At 35.7% G+C, this 22,380-nt stretch overlaps 1 protein-coding gene across 1 annotated transcript in view; it reads right to left on the bottom strand.

Moving 5' to 3' along the window:
- The window catches only part of vsnl1a (visinin-like 1a), a 29,446-nt gene extending 7,652 nt beyond the window's left edge, over positions 1–21,794 (bottom strand). The window contains exons 1-2 of the mRNA XM_042746390.1: positions 21,447–21,794; positions 14,839–15,005 (exon numbers count right to left, since the gene is read on the bottom strand). Coding sequence (XP_042602324.1) covers positions 14,839–15,000 — 162 coding nt within the window. The 5' untranslated portion in view covers positions 15,001–15,005; positions 21,447–21,794. The remainder of the gene's footprint in view (positions 1–14,838; positions 15,006–21,446) is intronic.
- Positions 21,795–22,380: the final 586 nt, after the last annotated feature.

The raw sequence follows: 22,380 nt of genomic DNA, 5'->3' as shown, positions 1-22,380 counted from the left end.
TATTCTCTGATGGGAAAATAAAGGAGAAGAACAATAATTTGCCATATTCAAGACATTGCAGAATATCATATCAGCTTATTTCTGTTTTTTATAATCTCTTTTTATAGTAAATTGGTTTGTGTGAAATGAAACAAATAAAAAGATAATTACGAATTTGCCATAATTTACTCACTCTCATAACTTTCCATATAATTGTTTTCTTTCTTCTGTGAAACACAAAAGGAGATACAGACTGTACAATCTGCTCTTTTCCATAAGGAAAGTGGATGGTAATTTATCCTGCAAAGTTCCAGAAAGTACCATAAATGTGAAGAATCACATAATTTGTGTGTAACACACTATATTTCAAAGTTTGGGGTAAGGATGATTTGCTTTATAAAGAAAATATTACTTTTAGTCAGCAAGGTTGCATTAAGTTGATCAAAAGTGGCAGTAAAGATTTTTACAATGTTGCAAAATATTTCCGTTTCAATTTTACTAATCAAAGAAACCTGGAAATAAGGCATCACGGTTTCCACAAATATATTAAGCAGCACAACTGTTTTCAACACTGATAATAATGAAATCTTACTTAAGCACAAAATCAGCATTTCTGAAGGATCATGTGATACTGAAACTGGCTCCTGAAAATTCAGCTTTGCCATCACAGGAATAAATTACATTATAAAATATATTCAAATAGAGAATAGTTACTTGAGATTATAATTCAAAATTATATATAAATATATATATATATATATATATATATATATATATATATATATATATATATATATATATATATATATATATATATATATAGTATGTAATATTACTGTTTTTACTGTTTTTGGTGAACTTCTTTTTACCATGTAGAATTATTTATAGTGATAATCCAATCAAGATTTTTAGACATTTATTCAGGGCCTGAATTTCATTCATGAAAATTAATTCCTCTCTTAGGTGAGGGGTGAAGGGGGACATTTTTCAAAAATATATATTTATCTCACCTAAATGTTTGATCATGCACTGTATTTTTGTTTTAACAATCATATATTTGTTGCACAACAGTGCAAGCCTGATTTTGTGAGCTGTATGTGAGGTTCACATATACTCTGTTTGCAGTGCGTTTGTAGTCCATTTTTGTGTCAATGCATGTTCATTTACTGCAAACAATGCGCTGTTACTTTAATTGTTACTTTCAGCGCGTGCAGCGCAGCAAAAAATAAACTCGGTGTGGAAACTATCTCTGCACTACTGCAGACGCACCGCACCGCACCTAAACACTGCCAGACCACAACCGTGTGTGCATTGTGAACGCTTTAATCCGTTAACATGAGCGCGGAAAAATACTCACTACATACGCACTGCAAACAGAGTAATGTGAACCTGGCATTATGTGTGTGAGCTGCAAGTGTGCACGAGCGCACGGCCTTCAGGAAAACGAGTGAGCGTTGAATGGTTTAAACACTGCCAAGAATCAAAAAGAAAAAATGCAATTTATAAACATTAGTGACGATGCGACACTGCCTCGATAGTGCAAGTGACAATTCCTGTGTCAACTGTGCAGCATGCAGCTCACTTATAGTGCAGACGCGATGTGATTTGAGGCCATTTGTAATTTGAGAGAGAAAGAGAGTGCACGGTGATTCATTAACGCTGTTTGTAAAATTATGTCTCAGAAACTTTTTCAAATTACTTTATCAGTTATTTAATGAAGAAATGTGAATTGTACCTCACCTAAAGCATTCTAATTATTTCACCCGCGCTGGACAGAGACTGAGATGGTGCCGCTGCATGTCACGCCAAACCTCTCACGGCAGGCGCGTCATCAGCTTGAGATCGGTTTTATGAGATCGGCCTTTTTAGAGACCGCCGATCAATCATCCCAAAGCGATTATCAGCCGATTGTGATCGGTAGCCGATAATTCGGAGCACCCCTACTGTAAACACAGTTTAAATAATTTAAAACTCTGAAACGCAAAACACCAAAATAATGACAACATTAAAACCTTTTCATCTAAGAACACACTTTCAAACTGCTCTAGAGGAGAGGCTATATTAATGGTTAAAGATCTAGGATGGTAACTGAAACTTTGTGGGTTTGAACCCTGAATTATTAGCTACCACTGTGTTTATAAAACATTTAACGCCAAACTGCTCCAGGGTGACTGTTCCTGTAGTTAAAAAAAAATCACTTTGGATAAATAGATATGCTAAATTAATTAAAATAAAATAAGTGAGAAGAACAAAACAGAGGTGAGAGAGACTCCCAGTGAGAATACAAGGGTGAGAGAGACAACCTGCCCTTACACAGCTGTTGAATTAAACTGATGTAGGGTGCGAGGCAAACTGCACGATCACAGAAACGCCCTGCAGACAGACTCCAGCCGCTAAAAGCCTGCGTAATCAGAGCACAAGCTGATGCCAGCCTTTTCCATGTCTCAGCCAGTCTACACCATCCCTGTCACGCTACTCTTAATGCAAGCCATTTAACAATGCAAAAGTCATGGATTTTTCATCCTAGGATATCAGAGAACCCAAACCTATTAAATGTGCACAGCGGAATCTAATGCCTGAATATGCAGGACGGTGCAAACAGCAGTGGAGTGAATGAAACATTATTGACTGTTTGTCTAATTAACCTGACTTTATTTTTACAGATTTAAAAATACAATGCTTTTAAAAGACTTTCAATGCATAACTTACACATAACTTACACTATTTGGCTAATCTGAAGAAATCTAAAGAACAAGATGAAAACTATCTATAAGGAAATAAAATGATTTGTTGTTAATAATTTAAGCGATTAGCTTATCGATTTTTGATTAATAAAATTAAGAACACTATAATATTAATTCACCCAAATATGAAAATTCAGTGAGTAATTACTCACCCTCATGTCATTCCAAACCCATAAGTCCTTCGTTCATCTTTGGAACTACCAAGCAACTAAAACATTAAAAAGTCCCAGAAAGGTAGTACAGACATTGTTAAAACAGTCCATGTGACATCAGTGGTTCAACTTTAATTTTATGAAGCTGAAATTGTTGAATAAAATTGTTATTTTTGCCTTTGTGCACAAAAAGTATTCTCGTATAGCTTCATAAAATTACGGCTGAACCACTGATGTCACATGAACTAATTCTTTAATAGAATCAAACATTATTCTATTATGATGCTATTGAATTACCATTTATGAATGGAGGAAACTACAATTACAGGTTTATTAAGTATGTATATTACTTTAAAATTCTGTAAAAAGGGTCTGTCTGTATGTATTTATATTAATGATCAATCACTTAATTGATCCTTAATGTTATATATAAAATGTTAATTCTTAAATATATATATATATATATATATATATATATATATATATATATATATATAGTTCATACAGTCTTTTTAATTTAGTTTCTTTTTCTTTTCTTTTGAAATAATTCAACATAATCTTTTCCATAACTTAAAATTAATATCTGTACATATACTGTACATATATTGGACAAATTCCTTTGCAGTAAATCAATTTTTTTTTGGGGGGGGGGGGGGGGATTTAGACTGCAAAAAAAATGTGACTTATTGGTACTAATAGGCCAGATTTTTTATATCTTTGACTAATCAACTTCACTAATTGACTAATCTACCATCTTGATGCTTATAATGACTTTATTAGTATGTGTGATACCCGTGAGTCAAACCCAGGAACTGTGGCATTGCTAGCAATACGCTCTACAGAAGGCAGCACTGCAGGGTAAAAGTGCGCTCAGCAAGAAATACAGATTCAGATTCCTCTACTTGCCATCAAGACATGCATCAAAAGCACATTCCTACAACATCTTAGTCACCATGCAAGCTGTCAACACTGTCATCGCACATATAAACCTCCACAGTGAGCGAAGGAGAGACAGCTGTTGAGGGCTCAGCATGCAGTTCAAATCAACTGGCTTCTACAGCAGGGCTGACCTCAGCGGTGATAACACTAACTGGGTGGATGGTAATGCCTGAGCTGGAAGATTGCCATATCTCTCAGCAAAACACACACACACACCTAAACGTGCTGTACAGTGGTCAACACAATCAGACGCCTACTATAAGAAACAGCTACAACATTGTGGCAGCACTCATTTTGACAATCATAATCAATACGTTATGTCTGTTTATTTGAGCTGTTAAGTTCTTCATCAGAATACCTTTTGAAGATACCTGCAATGCACACAGTCTCAAACCCTTGACTAATGCTAATTCTGAGTTGGCAATTATACGTCAGTATTAAGAGCTCAATAAAAAGAAACTGGACATTTATAAAGCATCAATTACTGCATACTATAATGAAATACTGCAAACATTTTTTTGGTAAGGTTACACAGTTAATTTTGAAATGCCTTTTTCCAAGTGGTGTAATTACGGTATCCACCAGTAGGGGGTAACGGTGCTTTGCTAACCATCCAGACATTAACCCTTTAAATGCAACAAAAACTAAAACTGTTAATTACCAAAAAAAAAGACAACAATTAAATTGTAGCGTTTGTTACAGTCTAATTTTATTATTGGTTATATACTATTAGACCTATAGTAATTATTAATATTCTCAATTAGCTTTTTTATATTTTCAATCCTAGTCATTTTGTAGTGCTTTTTTTATGACTTTTATTATAATTTTATTAATTCTAGTACTTCAACATAAACTTATTTTATTTCAGTTAGTTTCCAAAGTAACATTTCTCATTTTCATTTAAGTTTTTAAAGTGTTTTTCATCTTATATTTATATTTTATATTAGTTTATCTGTATTTCTGTAAAGGTACTGCAAAAATAATCACATTAAAAAAACTCATCCACCACCTCCTCTGTCTTGGCCTAACTGCCTTCGATAAAAAGGCCCAACTTCATGCTGCTGGTTGACTGAGAGGTTCACACGTCAGGCTTCAGTGTTTTGAAAACATCACAATGTTTTCTTTAGTATGAAGTCAACTTAAGAATGGCTTATTTACAGTTGTCTCTAAACTAGTACACAAAAAAATGACTGATAACAGCACATGCTGTCAGCATGCTAAAATAAGTTTGTCTCTAAATGTATCCTTTTTCAAGTATTATCACTGAAAATATTAAAGCTAAAACAAAAACTTACCTTCTTAACATAAAAAAAAATTACTTCTTTAAAGATGAAAAATGACCCACTTTGTCACAGAATATAAAACTTCACAACCCAAGAAATGTACCAAGAAAATGTATTACACATGACTGATTCTCATCCACTCCTCTATAGGAGAACATTTTAAAAGCCTCTTTCTTCCTTTCCAGCAAAGTGCTTCTCTTCAAGCCCATGAATCATGAATAAACAATGTCCTATAATTTATGCAACCTTTCCTTTCCCCCCAACATACACAAGTTACTTCACGACAGGCCAAGGAAAGAATTCAGAAGGTGAATGCCATGACATCATGTCATCCTCCTGCTGAGAAATGAGTGAAGTTAAAAACTCTCTTATTCAGCAAAAGACAGCGTGCCATCTGCACTAAATTTAAATTAGCATGCTAACGAGCATCGCTGAGCTCAGATATGGATTATGTAAACTGATGGTGGCATGCTGTTCTGGGTTTGGCCTGCTTTTACACTTGAGTTAGAGCTACAAAGCAAATTCAAGCTCCTCAGATCAACTGTACCTATTGAATTGCTAATAACTGTCTAATTAGCCTGGAAATGCTTGAGTAGTAATAACATGTTATGGCAATACATGTCTAATTAGCCATTTTTGGGACATAATGCACATCCTTACATATCTATCTAGAGTCATTTCATGCAAATTATCAAATAAACTGTATGCATATCTCCTATGATATTTTTTTCTCTTTGCTGTCTATAAAGTTTTAGGTTTGGTTCTCAAGGCTGTTTAAATTGTCTGGGGAGGTTTGTTTCAGGCATTGGCATGGCAATTGCAATATCATGTCATGCAAGTCATGATACAGATGAACCCAGTAGTTTATCTGGATTTCCTCAGTTAGTAGAGTACTGTAATATTTGATGTGATTAGTGTGCGTGATGTGTGCAAGTGGTGCAACTATGAAAATTACATTTTCAATAGCCAGGAAATCTACAGTGACTGCAGATACACTTTACATAATTAAATATTTTCAAAACCATCTAGTCATTGGGCTGCCTACATAACTAGTCGATTTTTTGTGCTTAAGGGAGCCCAGAATAAATTAGGCTGGCAGTTAGGCAGAGTCTAATGAAATGGAGCACAATGAAGGGGCCTCAAGACATGTTTTAATTTTTTTTATGATTTTTTTCATTTTCTACATTAATTTGATAAAAAGTGACAGTAGAGACTTTGTTTTCAAATAAATGCTGTTCTTTGGAACTTGCTATACATCAAAGAATCAAGTATAATTTTGTATCCACAGAAATATTAAGCAACACACTTGTTTCCAACATTGATAATAATAAATGATTCTTGAGCACCAAATCAGCATGTTAGAATGATTTATGAAAGATCATATGACACTGAAGACTGGAGTAATTGCTGCTGAAAATTCAGCTTTGCATCAAAGGAATAAATTCTGTTTTAGAATATATTAAAATACAAAACCGTTTACGTTAAGATAGCCCATGTGAAATCAGTGGTTCAAGGAATTACGGGTTTGGAATGACTCAGGTGAACTATCCTTTTAATACACTGTATTATTATATAGCTGCATGCTGTAGCCAGTCCAAACGAACCTTTCAGCCTAATACATTCTTCCTGTGATCCAGTGTATCAGAGCAGCTCCAGATAGCCCTTAGGCCTCTACAGCGCAAAGCATTTCAACAAGCAGATAATAAGGTCTCAAAGGAATAGGACTAAGTTAACACAATATCCTGAAAATTCAGCTTTGCATCAAAGGAATAAATTCTGTTTTAGAATATATTAAAATACAAAACCGTTTACTATATTTATAATTTATAATTATAACATTATAATAATATTTCACAATATTATTGTTTTTACTGCCTTTTTGATTTAATAAATGTGTCCTTTATGAGCATAATAGATACACTCTGTGTACTCTGTATATAACCAATGTTTTACCCTCACCTTTTTAAACCTTTTTTTTAATTGCATTAAGTATAAAAAAGAAAAAGCACTCTTGAAGAGAAAAATTACAATCTGAGTTTGACTTTTGCCTCAGTGGTTTTGCTGCAATTTTAGATGGCAGCGCATTATCTGAAACCTCTAGGAACAATAAAATATTTTTATATACCAAGTTTGGACCCTTATTAAAGTTCACATGTAATATATAAAAAGCACTACAAATTCAATTATTATTAGTGAGTTTTGCAAGATACAACATACTTATTAAAGGGATAGTTCACCTAAAAATGAAAATTCTCTCATTAATTACTCACCCTTATGTAGTTCCAAAGCCACAAGAGCTTCATTCATGTTCAAAACACATATTAAGATATTTTTGATGAAATCCGAGAGCTTTCTGACCTTGCATAGACAGCAACGCAACTACCATGTTCAAGGCCCAAATGTAGTTAGGACTTCGTTAAGATAGCCCATGTGAAATCAGTGGTTCAAGGAATTACGGGTTTGGAATGACGTGAGGGTGAGTAATTAATGACTCAGGTGAACTATCCTTTTAATACACTGTATTATTATATAGCTGCATGCTGTAGCCAGTCCAAACGAACCTTTCAGCCTAATACATTCTTCCTGTGATCCAGTGTATCAGAGCAGCTCCAGATAGCCCTTAGGCCTCTACAGCGCAAAGCATTTCAACAAGCAGATAATAAGGTCTCAAAGGAATAGGACTAAGTTAACACAATATCCTGAAAAGGTGGGTTAGCACCACAAACTGAGTTGACTTCACTAACACAGGGGTCATGGATAATCACCCTCCCCCCTGCACTACTGATTGAATTATATGGGCAATGTGCCCAAGGGATTATTGAGCTTGGCTAGCACTAGCCTTCCATTACTACAACAGTCCCCAATAGCATTATGTAAACACTTTTTATTCCTAACTGTTCACTTCGGATCTGATTCTGAACGGGAAGAAAAACAAACAGTTCATTTATTTTAATGAAAGGTCAGGGTTGATTTAAAGACCAATACAGAGTGCTGCTGCAATGCAATTTCCTTAATTCTCTCGAAATGGCAGATTTGCTGACGTTTCTGAGAACCGCTTTTCTTTTCAGTGCAATCAAACTTTTAATTTAAAGCAGAGGACTCAATAAGTTCACCATTTGTAATGAGGGTTGAATCAATGGCACCCGATAATAGTTTTGCTTCAGTGACATTCACAACTACAAACAAGAAAACAATCAATTCATGCAAATGCTTCTTGAGCTTGAATTACACTATATTTGTGTATGGCTACTTTTTACACTCTGCGATTTATTTGCCCTTTGAAGAGTGATTGCAGTGGAGTGTTCAGGGTTGGTTATCCAAAGGTTGCTTGTTCTGACCCCACTGGGAGTGACCTTTGAACTGGCCATAGCCGCTGTGCCCGTGAGCAAGGCACTTAACCCTAGGTGAATATGTCAGATAAAATAGGAAACACAAGCCCCCTTCACATGTCCGGCCAATCAAAGCCCTCTTCTGAATAATGTATGACGCATTCTCATCTCAACTGACCATAGATCACAGGCAAGCACTGCACTCTGCCAGCAGGAGACCTTGAGGTGACATTGGGAAGAGAAGCACTGGGCAGCTTTAGTGACCGCCAGCTAATCAAGAGAAACATCAGAGCATTTTCCACCCATTCAGCCCTCGCACGTCACAGGAAGTCATATGAAGCAGACTGCAGTCAACACATGAACACATATGCTAGCCTTCCATTGATGGTAAAGAAAAGCTTCTCAAATGGATGCAATGTGTGTGTGCAAAAGGTGGGAGGGCAGAAGGGGTTCGAGCCCCAGCCATTCTTATTCCACAAATCAGGATAAGCCAATCTATAACATAAAATAAAATAAAATAAAATAAAAGGTCATTAATGAAAATTAATAATAATAATAAAAATAATATATTGTCATGTTGTGCTGACCAATACAGCAGTCTTAGACATACTGAAACAGTTATGTAAAATCAAGGATGTTTTCAGTTAATTCAACTAGGATGGCGGGTGAAGATGCCTTCCTAACATCTGGACATTGATGCCTTTCATAAATTGTCATGTATACCTGAAACCGAGTGACACAACACAGCTAGAAGCCTCCCATATGATATTGTGGTCGTTAGACATTGCTCTGTTGGTTTTAGGTTTTAGTTGGGTTTAGCTGGTTTTGACTGGCCCAATACAACAACACTGTCTCAACCAATGGTGTGAGTTTGGGGTGGGTCTATCTGTTTGACTGACCAATGGAAAACCGGGGGTGTGTTCAGTTCAATGAATTCTTTTTGTAAATCAGTTTGGTGATGCTACATAGGAGCAAAAAAGTTTATACCTTAAAGTTATGTAAATGGAGTTAGTTAGATATGTTTAAGTTGCGTTTTCATTAATAAGAGTTAACTGCAGAAACCTCGGACCCTGTGCATATCACTGATACACTCTTGTTATGCACAATGACTCAAGAGTATCACTTTTGATATTATGTTCATTCTGCAAAATTAAGCACACTGTCATTAGCTAAAATAAAGCTAAATTATTTTTGAAAAATCCAATAACATTAAAGCCTTTTTAATGTGTGAGTCATACACCGCCTTTGTGAGACCAACAACTATTCTTCTAAAAAAGCCATTATTATGATGATAATTATTATTAAATACATCAATGTGAAAAAAAAGGAAATGAATTAACAGACAGAATTAACAATGATTTATAATAATGATACTAGAAATATGAAAAAAATAGAACTGAATAATAAGGCTTGTTATCCTTGATAGGTCATCTTACAAGAACTGTGGATGGGGAATAAGATGGTGTCCTATTGATCGCAGGGAGGCAATTTGTCTCCTTATCCAAGACAACCTTGTGTGACACCGAGGTCCTCCATCTTCTCCACAATACTATCATTAAACAAAATGGATACTTCAATATATCCAGAGTACATAGGTCATTCATTATTGCATTCCGACACAAGGGACGATTCCCCCGTCTGTTATGTACTTAAAGACACATGGACAGTCGTTCAGCCTCACTTGCCACACTCTCAGAAATAAAGGTACAAAAGCTCTCACTGGGGTGGTACCTTTTCAAAAGATACACTTTTATTCCTATTAGGTTATAATATTGTCACTTTAAGTACTAATATGTACCTTTAAGTTACCAAAATGGACCCTTTAGGTACAAACATGTAGCTTTTGAAAATGTACCGCCCAAGTGACAGCTTTTGTACCTTTATTTCTGAGAGTGCACTTTTGGTCGGTTTAACTTTGTTACTGCATATAATCTGACTTTACAGCAAAAACCATGAATCAGTCCCATTAGTTTTTTCCTCAAACTTCCTCACACCAAAACCTACGAAAGAAGACCACTGGTGGTGCCATGTTAAAAAAAAAAAAAAAAAAAAAAAAAGGAGAATCAAAATGTCCTCTCTTTTAGGTCTATATTTGACAGGAAATCTAATTAAACACAAGAAGTGATGAAAAATTCCCAGGAAACCGTTAAAATAACATGCTATTTAAAGTTATGTCTTCTTTGTGCTAGAAATTAAGCACTAGAAACTCTAGAAGCCTGCTTTGATTTTTCTGGTATCTTTGTACACACAAAACAAGTGCAAAAAAGAAACAGGTCCAGACAGCCTATGCATGTTTGTCATGCTCAGCATGGGAAAATGAAAGTGTACTAATTTTAGAAAATCTGCTGGTTGTGACTGCAATTGGAAGTCAACTTCAATGATGTGCCTGCTGTAACAGACGGTGTGTGTGTGTGTATGTGTGTGTTTGACTGTGTGGTTGATCGAAAGAAGAGGGCCGTGACAGACAAACATAAAATAACTTCCAGAACCCCATCAAATGTCTTGATGAGCAGTTTCTTTCTAGTTGTATTGATATAGTTTCTTCATAGTACGAGGATGTATGGTGGAACATTGCAAGAGTTCGTCTGTGATTATTTTGTTTCTTTATCTGATAGAATAACAAGTAAAACTAAAAATGAATAATAATGCATGAAGAAAAAAAATATTATTACAATTAAATTCAAGTAACAAGTATTATCATATTAAAATTACACAAATGATTATGAATGAATCAATTCATCAATTTGGCTCATTTTCTGGAAAACGAATATTTGTTGTTAACACTTTACAATAAGGTCCCATTAGCTGATGTTAATTATTGTATTAACTGACATTAACTATCAACAAGTAATACATTTGTGACATTTATTAATCTTTGTTAATACAATTGTTAATATTTAGTTCATGGTCCATTTTGCTGTAAAAAAATGTACTGTATTAAATGTCGAAATTAACATTAAGATTAATAAATGCTTTAGGAGTATTTTTCATTCTTAGTAACTAATGTTAACAAATGGAATCACACTGCTAAATGTTACAATTGTTTTAAATCAGATTTTTAAACTAAACTGAATTATGACTGAATATTATACCTTGAATTAAAAAAAAGATCAACACATTAATGTGTTGAAACCTTCACATTATCATCCATCAAATCAAAGTAATCAAAGTAATTTACCCAGAATTTGACTTTAAGATGTCTAGCCACATCATTGTCTATGCCACACCAGGGCTGCAAACCAGACGTCATCCTGTCATTCCACATTCATGTGCTGTGAGATCAGATCAGGGCCGATGTTCGATCCACCAAAGCTCTTCGTTTGGCCGAAAGATGAAGGTCTGAGCTGTCTGGTGACGGTGATGTAACAAACTGGTGTCAAACAGGAGCACCCTGGAATCCTTTGGTAAAGATAATGTCCACTGCAAACCCCTATCCCCCTTCTTCTCGAGAGATTTACTGTCACATTTTTGTGTCCTGCCAACCTCCTCATCACTGTGTATGTCATCTTTTTTACTGGCAATTAGATCTGAACATGCAGCACTCAAGTGCTTCATTCAGCACAAACCTAAAGTCCATTACACAGCACCTCATCACTGTTGTCACAGTATTAACATCTGAAACCATAGAAAACAATCAAACACCAGCAGACAAAGGGATCACTTTACTGACACCATGTACAGCCTTCACCTCTGGATACTATTGGCAGATTAATCACAGAGGCGTTGCATCTTTAAGGTAGGGATGAGCGATATGGGCTTAAAAATGTATCACGATAACTTCTGATATTTACTGCGATAACGATATCAATGACGATAATTTAGGGAATCCTGTTTTTTTAGAGAAAAGTATTATCTTTCCTAGTTTTACCCAAAATAGGGTGTTGTGAGCAGTACACATGACTATTTATTTCATACTGGAAGCCGGAGGACACCCTCGCGCAGAAACTCCACATATGCATAGTAGAAGTAATGCTCCAGGAAATCACTGATATGGACATAGGTATCCAGTAAACGCTGTAGCTGAATAAAAGCAGATAGAGAAATCTTGAGGAAACCTGAAGACAATAAACATGCAATTGCACAAAATATATGGTCAAAATATATATAGCAATCTTGGGTATTTTCATAAGAATAAAGTATATTTATAATGCAATGGTAATCGACATAGCCTTTATCACTGTATATAATCCTATAAAATAGTATGATTTCTGCCTTATTCTGTGATACGAAACCACATCTGATCTCAAAAATAAGTTATTTAAAACCTGTTATGAAGTTATATGGAGAAAAAGCACGTCAATAAATAATATCTTTGTTGGACAACAGGTTTGTAAACGACTCATACACATGTAAAACTGTATTGCACACGTGCTACTGTAGTACATTTACTCAAGGCTCAGACCGATTTTTGTCGCACTGTACAGCGTTAATTCAAACCTGTTCCAGATTGTAGAAGGAGCTGCTCAATTTCACGTCCGCATTCCTTCACATCACTCCACACAGTCGCACACAGAAATGTGTCATCCACTAGACTTTATCGTTATTATCGTGGGAAGACTCATTTTTATTGTGGGGAGAATTTTTACCGGTATATCGCAAACGATAAGATATCCCCCATCCCTACTTTAAGGTTAATAATTTCCCATATGCTGTAGTTAGTATGGCACTGCTGGAGTCTGAAGGGATATGCAATGCAGTATTTTACCATGGAGTAAAATGCTAAGAACAGAATGGGAACTTTGACACATAATGTCTCTTTAAATAGCCAGCCTTTTCTACGACTCCATGTTCCATTCCATTAATGACAATTTTCTGTAAGTTCACCTGTATCAATACATAAGGCAGTGTAATCTTATTCCAGTTCATATTCTGTCCTGATATTTTCTGTATGACTATTGTTTAAGATGCACTTGTTATCAACAGGTGGAGTTATGTGATCAACACTATCTGACCCCAAAGATTATCGTACAAACTGTATCAAAGATCTGCAGATAATACAGAGAGCGGTTCATTTATCCATAGAACTGATCTCATGATCCCCAGTCTAGTCTGGCAACCTATTATTGAAAAAGCATGAATCATTGAAAAGATGCTAAATTTAGCAACCAATATGGCTTCCACAAAAACAGAACGAAAGACAATGCCAGCAGCCTCCCCAGCTTTGCCCATACAAATCACGCTTATTTCTGGGCTCAAATTATTACCTCTATAACTCTATATAGATGAGCTCAGATTATTGCCTCCTAATTTATAGAAAAACTATACTGGTACAAAGATAGCATCTCAAATACTTTAAACTTGATAAGTGGTAAGGAAAAAATGTATCCACAAATAAATTTTGATTCTAAATAAGATTCTAAATAAAATATCTGAAAAACACACACATAATGGTTCATGCTGATATTGTAAATAAAAAGATTCATATTATATATATATATATATATATATATATATATATATATATATATATATATATATATATATATATATATATATATATATAAAAGTCAAAAATTAACAGTAATTCTACATTGTTTACAAAAATAAATAAATTTAAAAACGCTTATGCCACATTAGTTAAATTAAAAAACAAGTAGGATGATTCATCACTGACCAAAGCCAATTACAAAACACCTCCTCCCAGTATCGCTATGCCACAAGCAGTGTAAGTGTCAGCTCACACACACACACACACACACACACACACACACACACACACACAATCATTCAGTCCGCAGGAACTCAGTGCCCTGCTAATGCGAGGCCATCCATTTCCTCTCCCTTGGATTGTAATAAAACTATCTCATTGATATCCTTTTGCTGTAAAACCCGCCATCCCTGATCACTAAAAGGCTTGGCCTATAGCAGGTTTCTGTTATTTATTTTCATTTAAAGCCAATCTGAAAGCATTGTGGTTTCTGAGCAGAGCTGTGATGTGTGTGGTTATTTACTTTGGCTATTAGTAGAACTGATCTTGCATAATGTCTTTACATAATTCATATTCATATTATGCAGCAGGTAGTGTCATGTTATAATTGGATCTGCAAGGCTGTACAGTAGATACACTCAGCAGACAAAGTGTTATCTGCAGCAAAATGTTTCCTTGCCAGACAGTCAAATCTGTAATATATATCCTCACAAATCTAAATGACTAAACTACTAAAGAGAGCAAACCCCTTATGACAGCAACTGTTTGTGCTTGACATGCCATATAGCCAGCTATCGTAGCCCTGGAGATCTGAATGGTGCCAGTTATACATTATACATCAGACTATCCAACTGAATGACTCAGAGGGCTCTTCCAGTCACTTGTAAATCACATGGCGCATCTGATGCACTCCTCAGTGACCTCTTCAGTCTAGAGCAAGACCAACGAAAAGCCAGTGTATCACAGAGCGACTAGCATCCCTACCTTAACATACAGCTGCTGGAACTCATCCAGGTTGAGTCGGCCACTGGGGCAATCCTTCAGGAAGCCTTTGTACCACTGTTTGAGTTCATGTTCATTAAATTCTGTGTTCTTCACCAGGTCCTCCATTACCTCAGGGGTCAGCTTGCTGTTCTGTTTCCCCATGGTGTCTGCAAGGCACAGAAATCAAAATAGCTGTGATCTCACTCTGCCTGGAGCTGTAGTTCATTTTAACTGCGGGAACTGTATAAACTGTATAAAGATTATTCTACAAAACTGAGGCCATTTATGTCCCTCCCATAAACTACCATTCAAAAGGTTGGGGTTGGTAAATTTCTTATGCTGTCCAAAGCCCGATTCAGACGGTAATTGTTTCTCATATTGACATCTGAAAAAATAAATTTACATATCACCTCAGTGATAAAACTCATGGATTCGGATGGTGATTTATTCACAGTGGAGGATCGAGATGCTCACATGCCCAGTCACATGATTGTCTGCTGTAAATAAAATCAATTTTATTCACAAATTTATTCTTGTTGTTGTGTAAAATGTATTTAAAAAAATACTTATGTAAAATGTATTCTTATTATTCCAAGCATATTTTATAATATATAATCCTATTTATTAATTGAATATTTAATCTCCTGTTTAAAAATAGGAAAATAGACACGCTATAGTTAAATTGGATATAGTTATGTATATATATATGTTTATAATGCACATTTTAAAATTTTATTGCATACCTGCTGCTGCCATAATAAAGACCTATTTCAAATGTTTACGTGCTGTTCTTCTTTTTCTGCCCCCAGTCGCTGTGGTGGACCAGTTATGAAGTATTGTTCTTTTAAATACTTTCCAGCATTTCAGAAATAAATATGGTTGCAAGTACAACAGTTACCATACGGTGTTCGGGAGTGCTCAAAAAGGATTTAAATACTGAATTTTGAATCAATTTCTTTTCGTAAACTCAGAGATGTGGATTCGGACAGCAATTAAATTACCACATGACCTTGGTGTTTGTCAAAAAACAGTAGGCAATTCAGCCGGGGATTTTTACAGGTGTGGTGAGAGATAAACCCCGGCATTCTGGATTCGGACAGCAATTAAATCACCAACTACCCCCTTTAAATGGTGAAAATCACTTACGTCCCCATGAGAAACATTTGACGAATAGGGCTCAATGCTGCATTTATGGTCAAAAATGCAGCAAGTATTATTATTTTAAGATGCAATTTATCCCTGTGATGGCAAAGTTTCATTTTCAGCATCATTACTCCAGTCTTCTGTTTCACGTGATCTTTTAGAAATCATTCTAATATGCTGGTTTGGTGCTCAAAAACATTTCTTATTATAAATGTTGAAAACAGTTGTGCCATTTAATATTTTTATGGAAACTGAGATACTTGTCTCAGGATTCTTTGATAAATATAAATTTCAAAAGAACAGTATTTTGAAAAACAATGTTTTTAGTGGCACCTTGAACAGTTTAAACTAGGGTTGCAAAAAGGTGGAACATTTCTAGAAAATTTTGGAAACATTCCAGAAATTTTGGAAACTTAAATTTTTTTTTGGAAACTTCTGGAAATTCTTTGGAAATTTTCCTCCCCTTTGCAACCCTAGTTTAAACCATCCTTACTGTATAAATTATCAATTTCTCTCAAAAATACAAAACATTTACTGACCCCAAACTTTAGTATAAATATAAACACTTTTGTATTCATAAACCCGGACAGAACACTTAAAACCCTTATAAAACTCAACGTTCATTTCCCACATCATAATCACCTACAAAATCAAACATGAAAAGGAACCTGTTTCACCATACATTTGTTTAAATAAGTGCCAGCTCAAGAAGGCGTTCTTTTATAGCTAAGTCTAGATTCAAGGTTTCTTCTTTATCTTAAATATCCTATGGAGTATACAGTAAATATATACTGTAAATGTACTACAGAAATTGAACTGAATTTGAGAAAATGGGATATTAAGGTAAGCGCACAAATACTGATATACTAAAGGTACACTGCAAGCGGGAATACTCATTTCATAATTAATATCATGGCTAAAATAAATCTAAGCAAGCCGGGCAGTTGAATAAATATGATGGCTTGAGTGAGTCATTGTGGATTATATCATTTCATGCTGGCTGATTACATTTAAAGGAGGCTTAGATCAGTGGGACAAACAGTACAGTGTTTTTCTTGAAAGATCCCATTATTTTCATTAACACAAAGCCATTCATACAGTTGTCTTAGCACAGGGAAAATTAAAAAGCACCTAGAGAATATTCCAGAATAGACTGTGTCAGTAAATAATATCTCACTAGGCATGAGAGCGTTCTCATAAGAAATCCCCATTTCAGCTTATAATTATTATTATAAATTTGTCTGTCCCTTTGGAGGACAAGCAGTGTTTTAACCTGCCCAAATGCTTATAAGAGCGGTCCCTAGCACTTTTCCCCCTAGATGGTTGTCACACACAGTGTGTGCGTTACTGTCAGGGAAATGGGTTAATTAAACAAAGCATCATACGCATAATTACCAAAAGGTCATCACATCCTAAGCTTCAACGTGACATTTAGATTTTTTTACAAATTGAAAAAGCCCATCCTTCTGTTACATTAATAAAGGATACTATGAAAGCACAGAGAGAGATGGAAAGCATGGCAGCAGTGCTGCGGATGAAATGCTGAGTAATTATGCTGCTTTTTAATTTCTTCACCACTACTAAATCATAGAGACGAGCTCTCATCATATTCATAGAGGCTCACGTAAACACTCAATGAGAACATTGTGCTTCAAAGTTCATTACAATTAATTTTCAGTCTGAGACTGACAAAAAAGAGCAGCGATGCTGACGATAATGAGTACTAATTTAGTTTCCCACACAACTGCATTTTATTTTCAGTCAAATGGCTGAGTAAAATACACATATTGACTGTTCTCTAAAGACAGGAATGCAGAAAATACTACTAAACAAACATTTACACATTTTAACATGGCGAAAATGAAGCCTTCAAGCCCAGACTGTGAGCCGGTGTGCTTTTAAAGGTGGGAGCATAACCTGTCTTGAGCTGCAGACTGCATTGGAGGCCCAAGTCCTTGGGGAATACCTCTCTTTATCCACCCATGAGGGAAAAAAGCACAGCATAGCAAATTCAGAGTGCTAAAAACAGCTGCGCTGAAACTGACTATGAGTCAGCGGTAATGCATTGCCATATAGCTTGTTCCCATTCTGTGAGTGTGATTTATGATAACAAACTAATTAGATGATCAGTATCATTACTAATTGAATCCTCATCCAGCTGATCCCTCCAATGTCAAAGATTTAAGTGATTTCTGTCCAGCCACAAAACTGAAGGTTCAAATGATCCAATAATTGGTCAACAGGATTGGTGGAAACGTTTTGTTCTCTTCATTTCACTGATTTACAGTATTTCTACCAGTTGAGGATGGAATAGTTTACTCATAAATTAAAATTCAATCATCATTTACTGATGTCATGTGAACGTAATTTTCTTCTAAAATTTCAATTGCACACAAAGCTATCTTTTGGGATTTTTCCCCTTTTTGGAGTTTTACAGCCCCTGGTCACATCTATATTTTCACTGTATAGAAAAGAACAGGTCAAAACTGTTTTCTTTTGTCGTTCAACTGAAGAAAAAGTCATATGTTTGAAATAATGACAGAAAGTTCATTCTTGAGGGTTGGTTCAATCATGAAAACTCTCTGAACATTTTATCATGGTGATGGATATGACAATGTTAATGTATTTTGTCTTTGCGGAATAGACTACACAGCTGCTGAATTGCTGCTGCTGTTGGTTATTGCTGTAGTTGTAGATTATTGCTGCTGCTGCAAGCAAGTACAGGAACTTGCTACTGGCAGTGCATATGGCGATACGGTGCCATGAGTATTTAAGACATACTGCTGCTGCACAAATAGCATTTAAAATAACCCCGTAGCAGATCAATACAGGTGGAGCTGGGGAAGGTAGAGGGTTTCAGAGAACTCTGAAAGCGTGCTGCAGGAATCTCAAGTGAATGCTAGCCAGTCATATAAATGAAAGGCAGTAAGCTCATTGGCTGCATATGCAGCATGAACCAATCAGCTTGTGCTAAGTCGTTTAAAACTCTCTGAATATCATCAGTTATTTTAACACCCCATCAGCCTGCGCCATCTAGAGTTTCATGCCTGACCTATATATTTCACACAAAATCGAAACTTCTGTCAATGTTTACACACCCTCATGTTGTTTCAAACATGTATAATTTCTATTTTTTCGGTTTAACATAGAAGATATTTTGAGACAGCTTGCCAAAGTGTTTTTATTCATAAAATGGAGGTCAATGGTAACCAAAATTGTTTGGATACCAAAATATCTTCGTTTTGTGTCCAACCAAAGAAAGAAAATGATTTAGGTTTGAAGCAAGATGAGGAAGAGCAAATGTTGACAGAACAATCATTCTTGGGTGAACTATCCCTTTAAATTTAGATGCCCATCTAAGCCATCCAAATTTATATTTACTTTCCATAAACTCTCCAATGAGGAATTTCCATGTGCTATAGCAATGAGAAACAGCTACAGAAATTACAAATGCAATACTAATTTCCAATTCCTACTGTTAAATCTTTTTAAAAGCACTCTAGCGAACAGTTTTACGAGGATGCATAAGAATCTTTTGTCTCAGGGCCATGAAAATTGTCCAAAACTAAGACTCAATTCAAAACCTTAAAAACCCGATTCCAACGTTTAGGATTTAATTTTCCTAGTATAAATAATAATAAGATGCAAAAATGAGATATTGCTACTTGTTGCATCATTCTAGACAAACAAAAATTGTAGTGTAAGATTGAACAATAAGGTCCATTTGATCTATTGTTAATGTTGAAAAGAATTGGTCACTGCAGACTATAAAAGGAACCGAAAAAAGCCTAAAAAAGCAATAGTCCACTTCATTTTCCATCTAGGCTGCATCAGTGCTATTTCTGCTGCAACAGGAGAGCAGAGAGAATACTCTGTCCCCTGTGACTTTACTGCACAGGTTGAATCGATCTCTTAAAATGATTTAGCCTTTTCACGCGACACTGCTGTAATGCAGATAGATTAAACTGATCTTTGGTGTACACAAGGACTAGCAGTGGTTCATCCAAAGTAGCAGCACCGCGGTGGAGCACACAGCATAATCTGATCTACTATGTGTATATGTTGAGCTCATCTTATATTTGCGCTACAGAAAATGCTGTGTTATGATCAACACAACAATGTGTTATGTTGTACAAGCATTTGTGTCCGACTAGCAGGCATTATGATGACTACGCAAACTGAGCCCTGTCCAGAGATCAAAAGGCGTTTTAAACCCTGAGTCGACTCATCACAACAGTGTTCCCATCCACACAAGCCTGACAGATTATGTCACATGTGAATTTAGCCAGCCAAATGATTTAGCACATCCAGCTTATTCAGACAGTCAAATTATATAACAAACATTTCAATTATTTTATTATTTTACAGTATGACCTTGAGAGTGTAAGATTGTAGGTAACTGATTATAGGAAATACATGCTTAAAATTTCACTATGCTGTCATTTCTGCTCTATCACCCTTGTACATTGTGCATAGATTCTGCAGTGTATAAGAAGCTGTATTAGCAGTGAGGACAGTTGGTCACGTACTGTAAGTAATTTAACATTTTTAACTATAAAACAGCAATATCACAGCATTGTGATATTTCCTTCTAATTGAAAAATCCTTAAGTAATCTTGTTGGAATTTCTTGCTGGAAGTGATATTAATGGGAAATTCCTATAGAATTCCATCATAACACAAAACAAAAACTAGATATTTAGAACAAACGGTACAATTGCCCCTGTGGGACGTCAAAATGAATTTAAAGGAAACATTCAGGATTTCAAAGCTCCAGGTTTTCTTTTACTGTACAGAAGCGAAATACAATACAAGCAGCATTCTGTTTATGACACAATAACGAAATGACACAAGAATCAAAGAATGACTGTATTTGAATCTTAAGATTCTGTATTCTTTTAGAATCCTTTTGGGTTGGTTGAAAATTGCAATACAATTCCAAAAAGAATCCAGTTCACATTCATTTGGGTTCTTTGACTCCCTAATCTGTCAAAAGCATACAAAATAAATGATATGCACCAAACTGTGAGGCCAAATACATTTCTCACCTACCCCTATAATGACACAGTACTACTAGATAACTACGTAAGACACACAGCTGTCTCAGACGTGTCCACCTGGGGCCATTGTCAACTAATGTCCATCTATTTGACCTCAACTTTAGTACTATGTCCTCTGGTGCCCCTCGGGATGTTTTAAACTCATAATGGAATATGTAAAATCCCCACACAGTGATGCATATTGCTAACAGTCAATTTGAATAATCTTCACCATAAAGTGGTTTAAAGGGGTAAGGGGGCTGTCTATACAAAAGTATTCATAATTATACACATTTCATCTTCTGAGATTTATCAGTGCACTGAAATGCTGCAGGTAGGCTAGATGAACCAGCTCAACCATCAACCCATAACGACTTTCTAAAGGTTTCTTATTCCAGCGAGAACACATAGTCATTGAGGGACTTACCGATGCGCAGAGCCAAAGGGAGGTCTGACGAGTCCTGCTTCGGGCGACTGTAAAAGGTAAACGCGATGAAAGTGCTCACTAATCGGCTGACAGCTGCGGTGAGGTTTCTTTGGGGTGAAAGGGAGAGACGCAGCGATTACTGCAGCGAGGACAGTCCACGCGTAGCGCTCGAGGTGATGTGACGCTATAGATACACAATAGAGCTCAGCGTCGGTCTGTGTTCATCACCACCAACCTATCTCGTGTTTTCACAGTGCTCCGCGAGCTCTGCTGTGGTGTGTGCTCTTTCGAGTGTGCGCAAATTGTGCCTCTTCTCGCTCTGACCGAACTCGGATAGAGCAATGATGGAAAATGACATCAGCAAGTCAGCTAACTTAGATGTGAAAGTCTTTGAGATCCACGCATTCGGTCTTTGTTATTTCTAGTATTTATTTTATTTTTTGGTATTGTATCATTATTATTATTTTAATTAGCCGGCGGTTTGCTTATACAATTGCTTTCAAGGGGTCTTTTAAAAAAAAAAAAATTTCTAAAGATATATGGGGGGAAATAGTTGTTAACAGCGCGGATATAGGCGCCAACTAGACTAATCCTTATTATAGGCTATATTTCTGAAATTTAAAGTAATAGTGATAAACATCCACAGTATTTATTCTTGTTGGTAAATGATCGTATCGAAAACGAGCGAACAGCGATCATCCGCTGTTGCTATGGTTACCGCAGACTCTGCAAAATTTATTTCGGGCGTTAATTTAAAAAGTCAAATACGAGACCTAATTACTTGTACACTTTTGTAGTTTCAGAAACGTTTAAAACTCTGCTGAAAGGATTTAATTGTATATTTGAAATGAAAGGTATGGTTATGTGTCAATGTACTAAAAACAATAAAGTTTGTAATTGCCATTTTTTTTTAATGCTTTGCATACAGACAACA

The sequence above is a fragment of the Cyprinus carpio genome, chromosome B20 (assembly GCF_018340385.1).
Source record: "Cyprinus carpio isolate SPL01 chromosome B20, ASM1834038v1, whole genome shotgun sequence".
Taxonomy (NCBI): Eukaryota; Metazoa; Chordata; class Actinopteri; order Cypriniformes; family Cyprinidae; genus Cyprinus; species Cyprinus carpio.
Note: the sequence above shows the minus strand (reverse complement) of the source record. Positions and strands in the feature narration are given on the sequence as shown.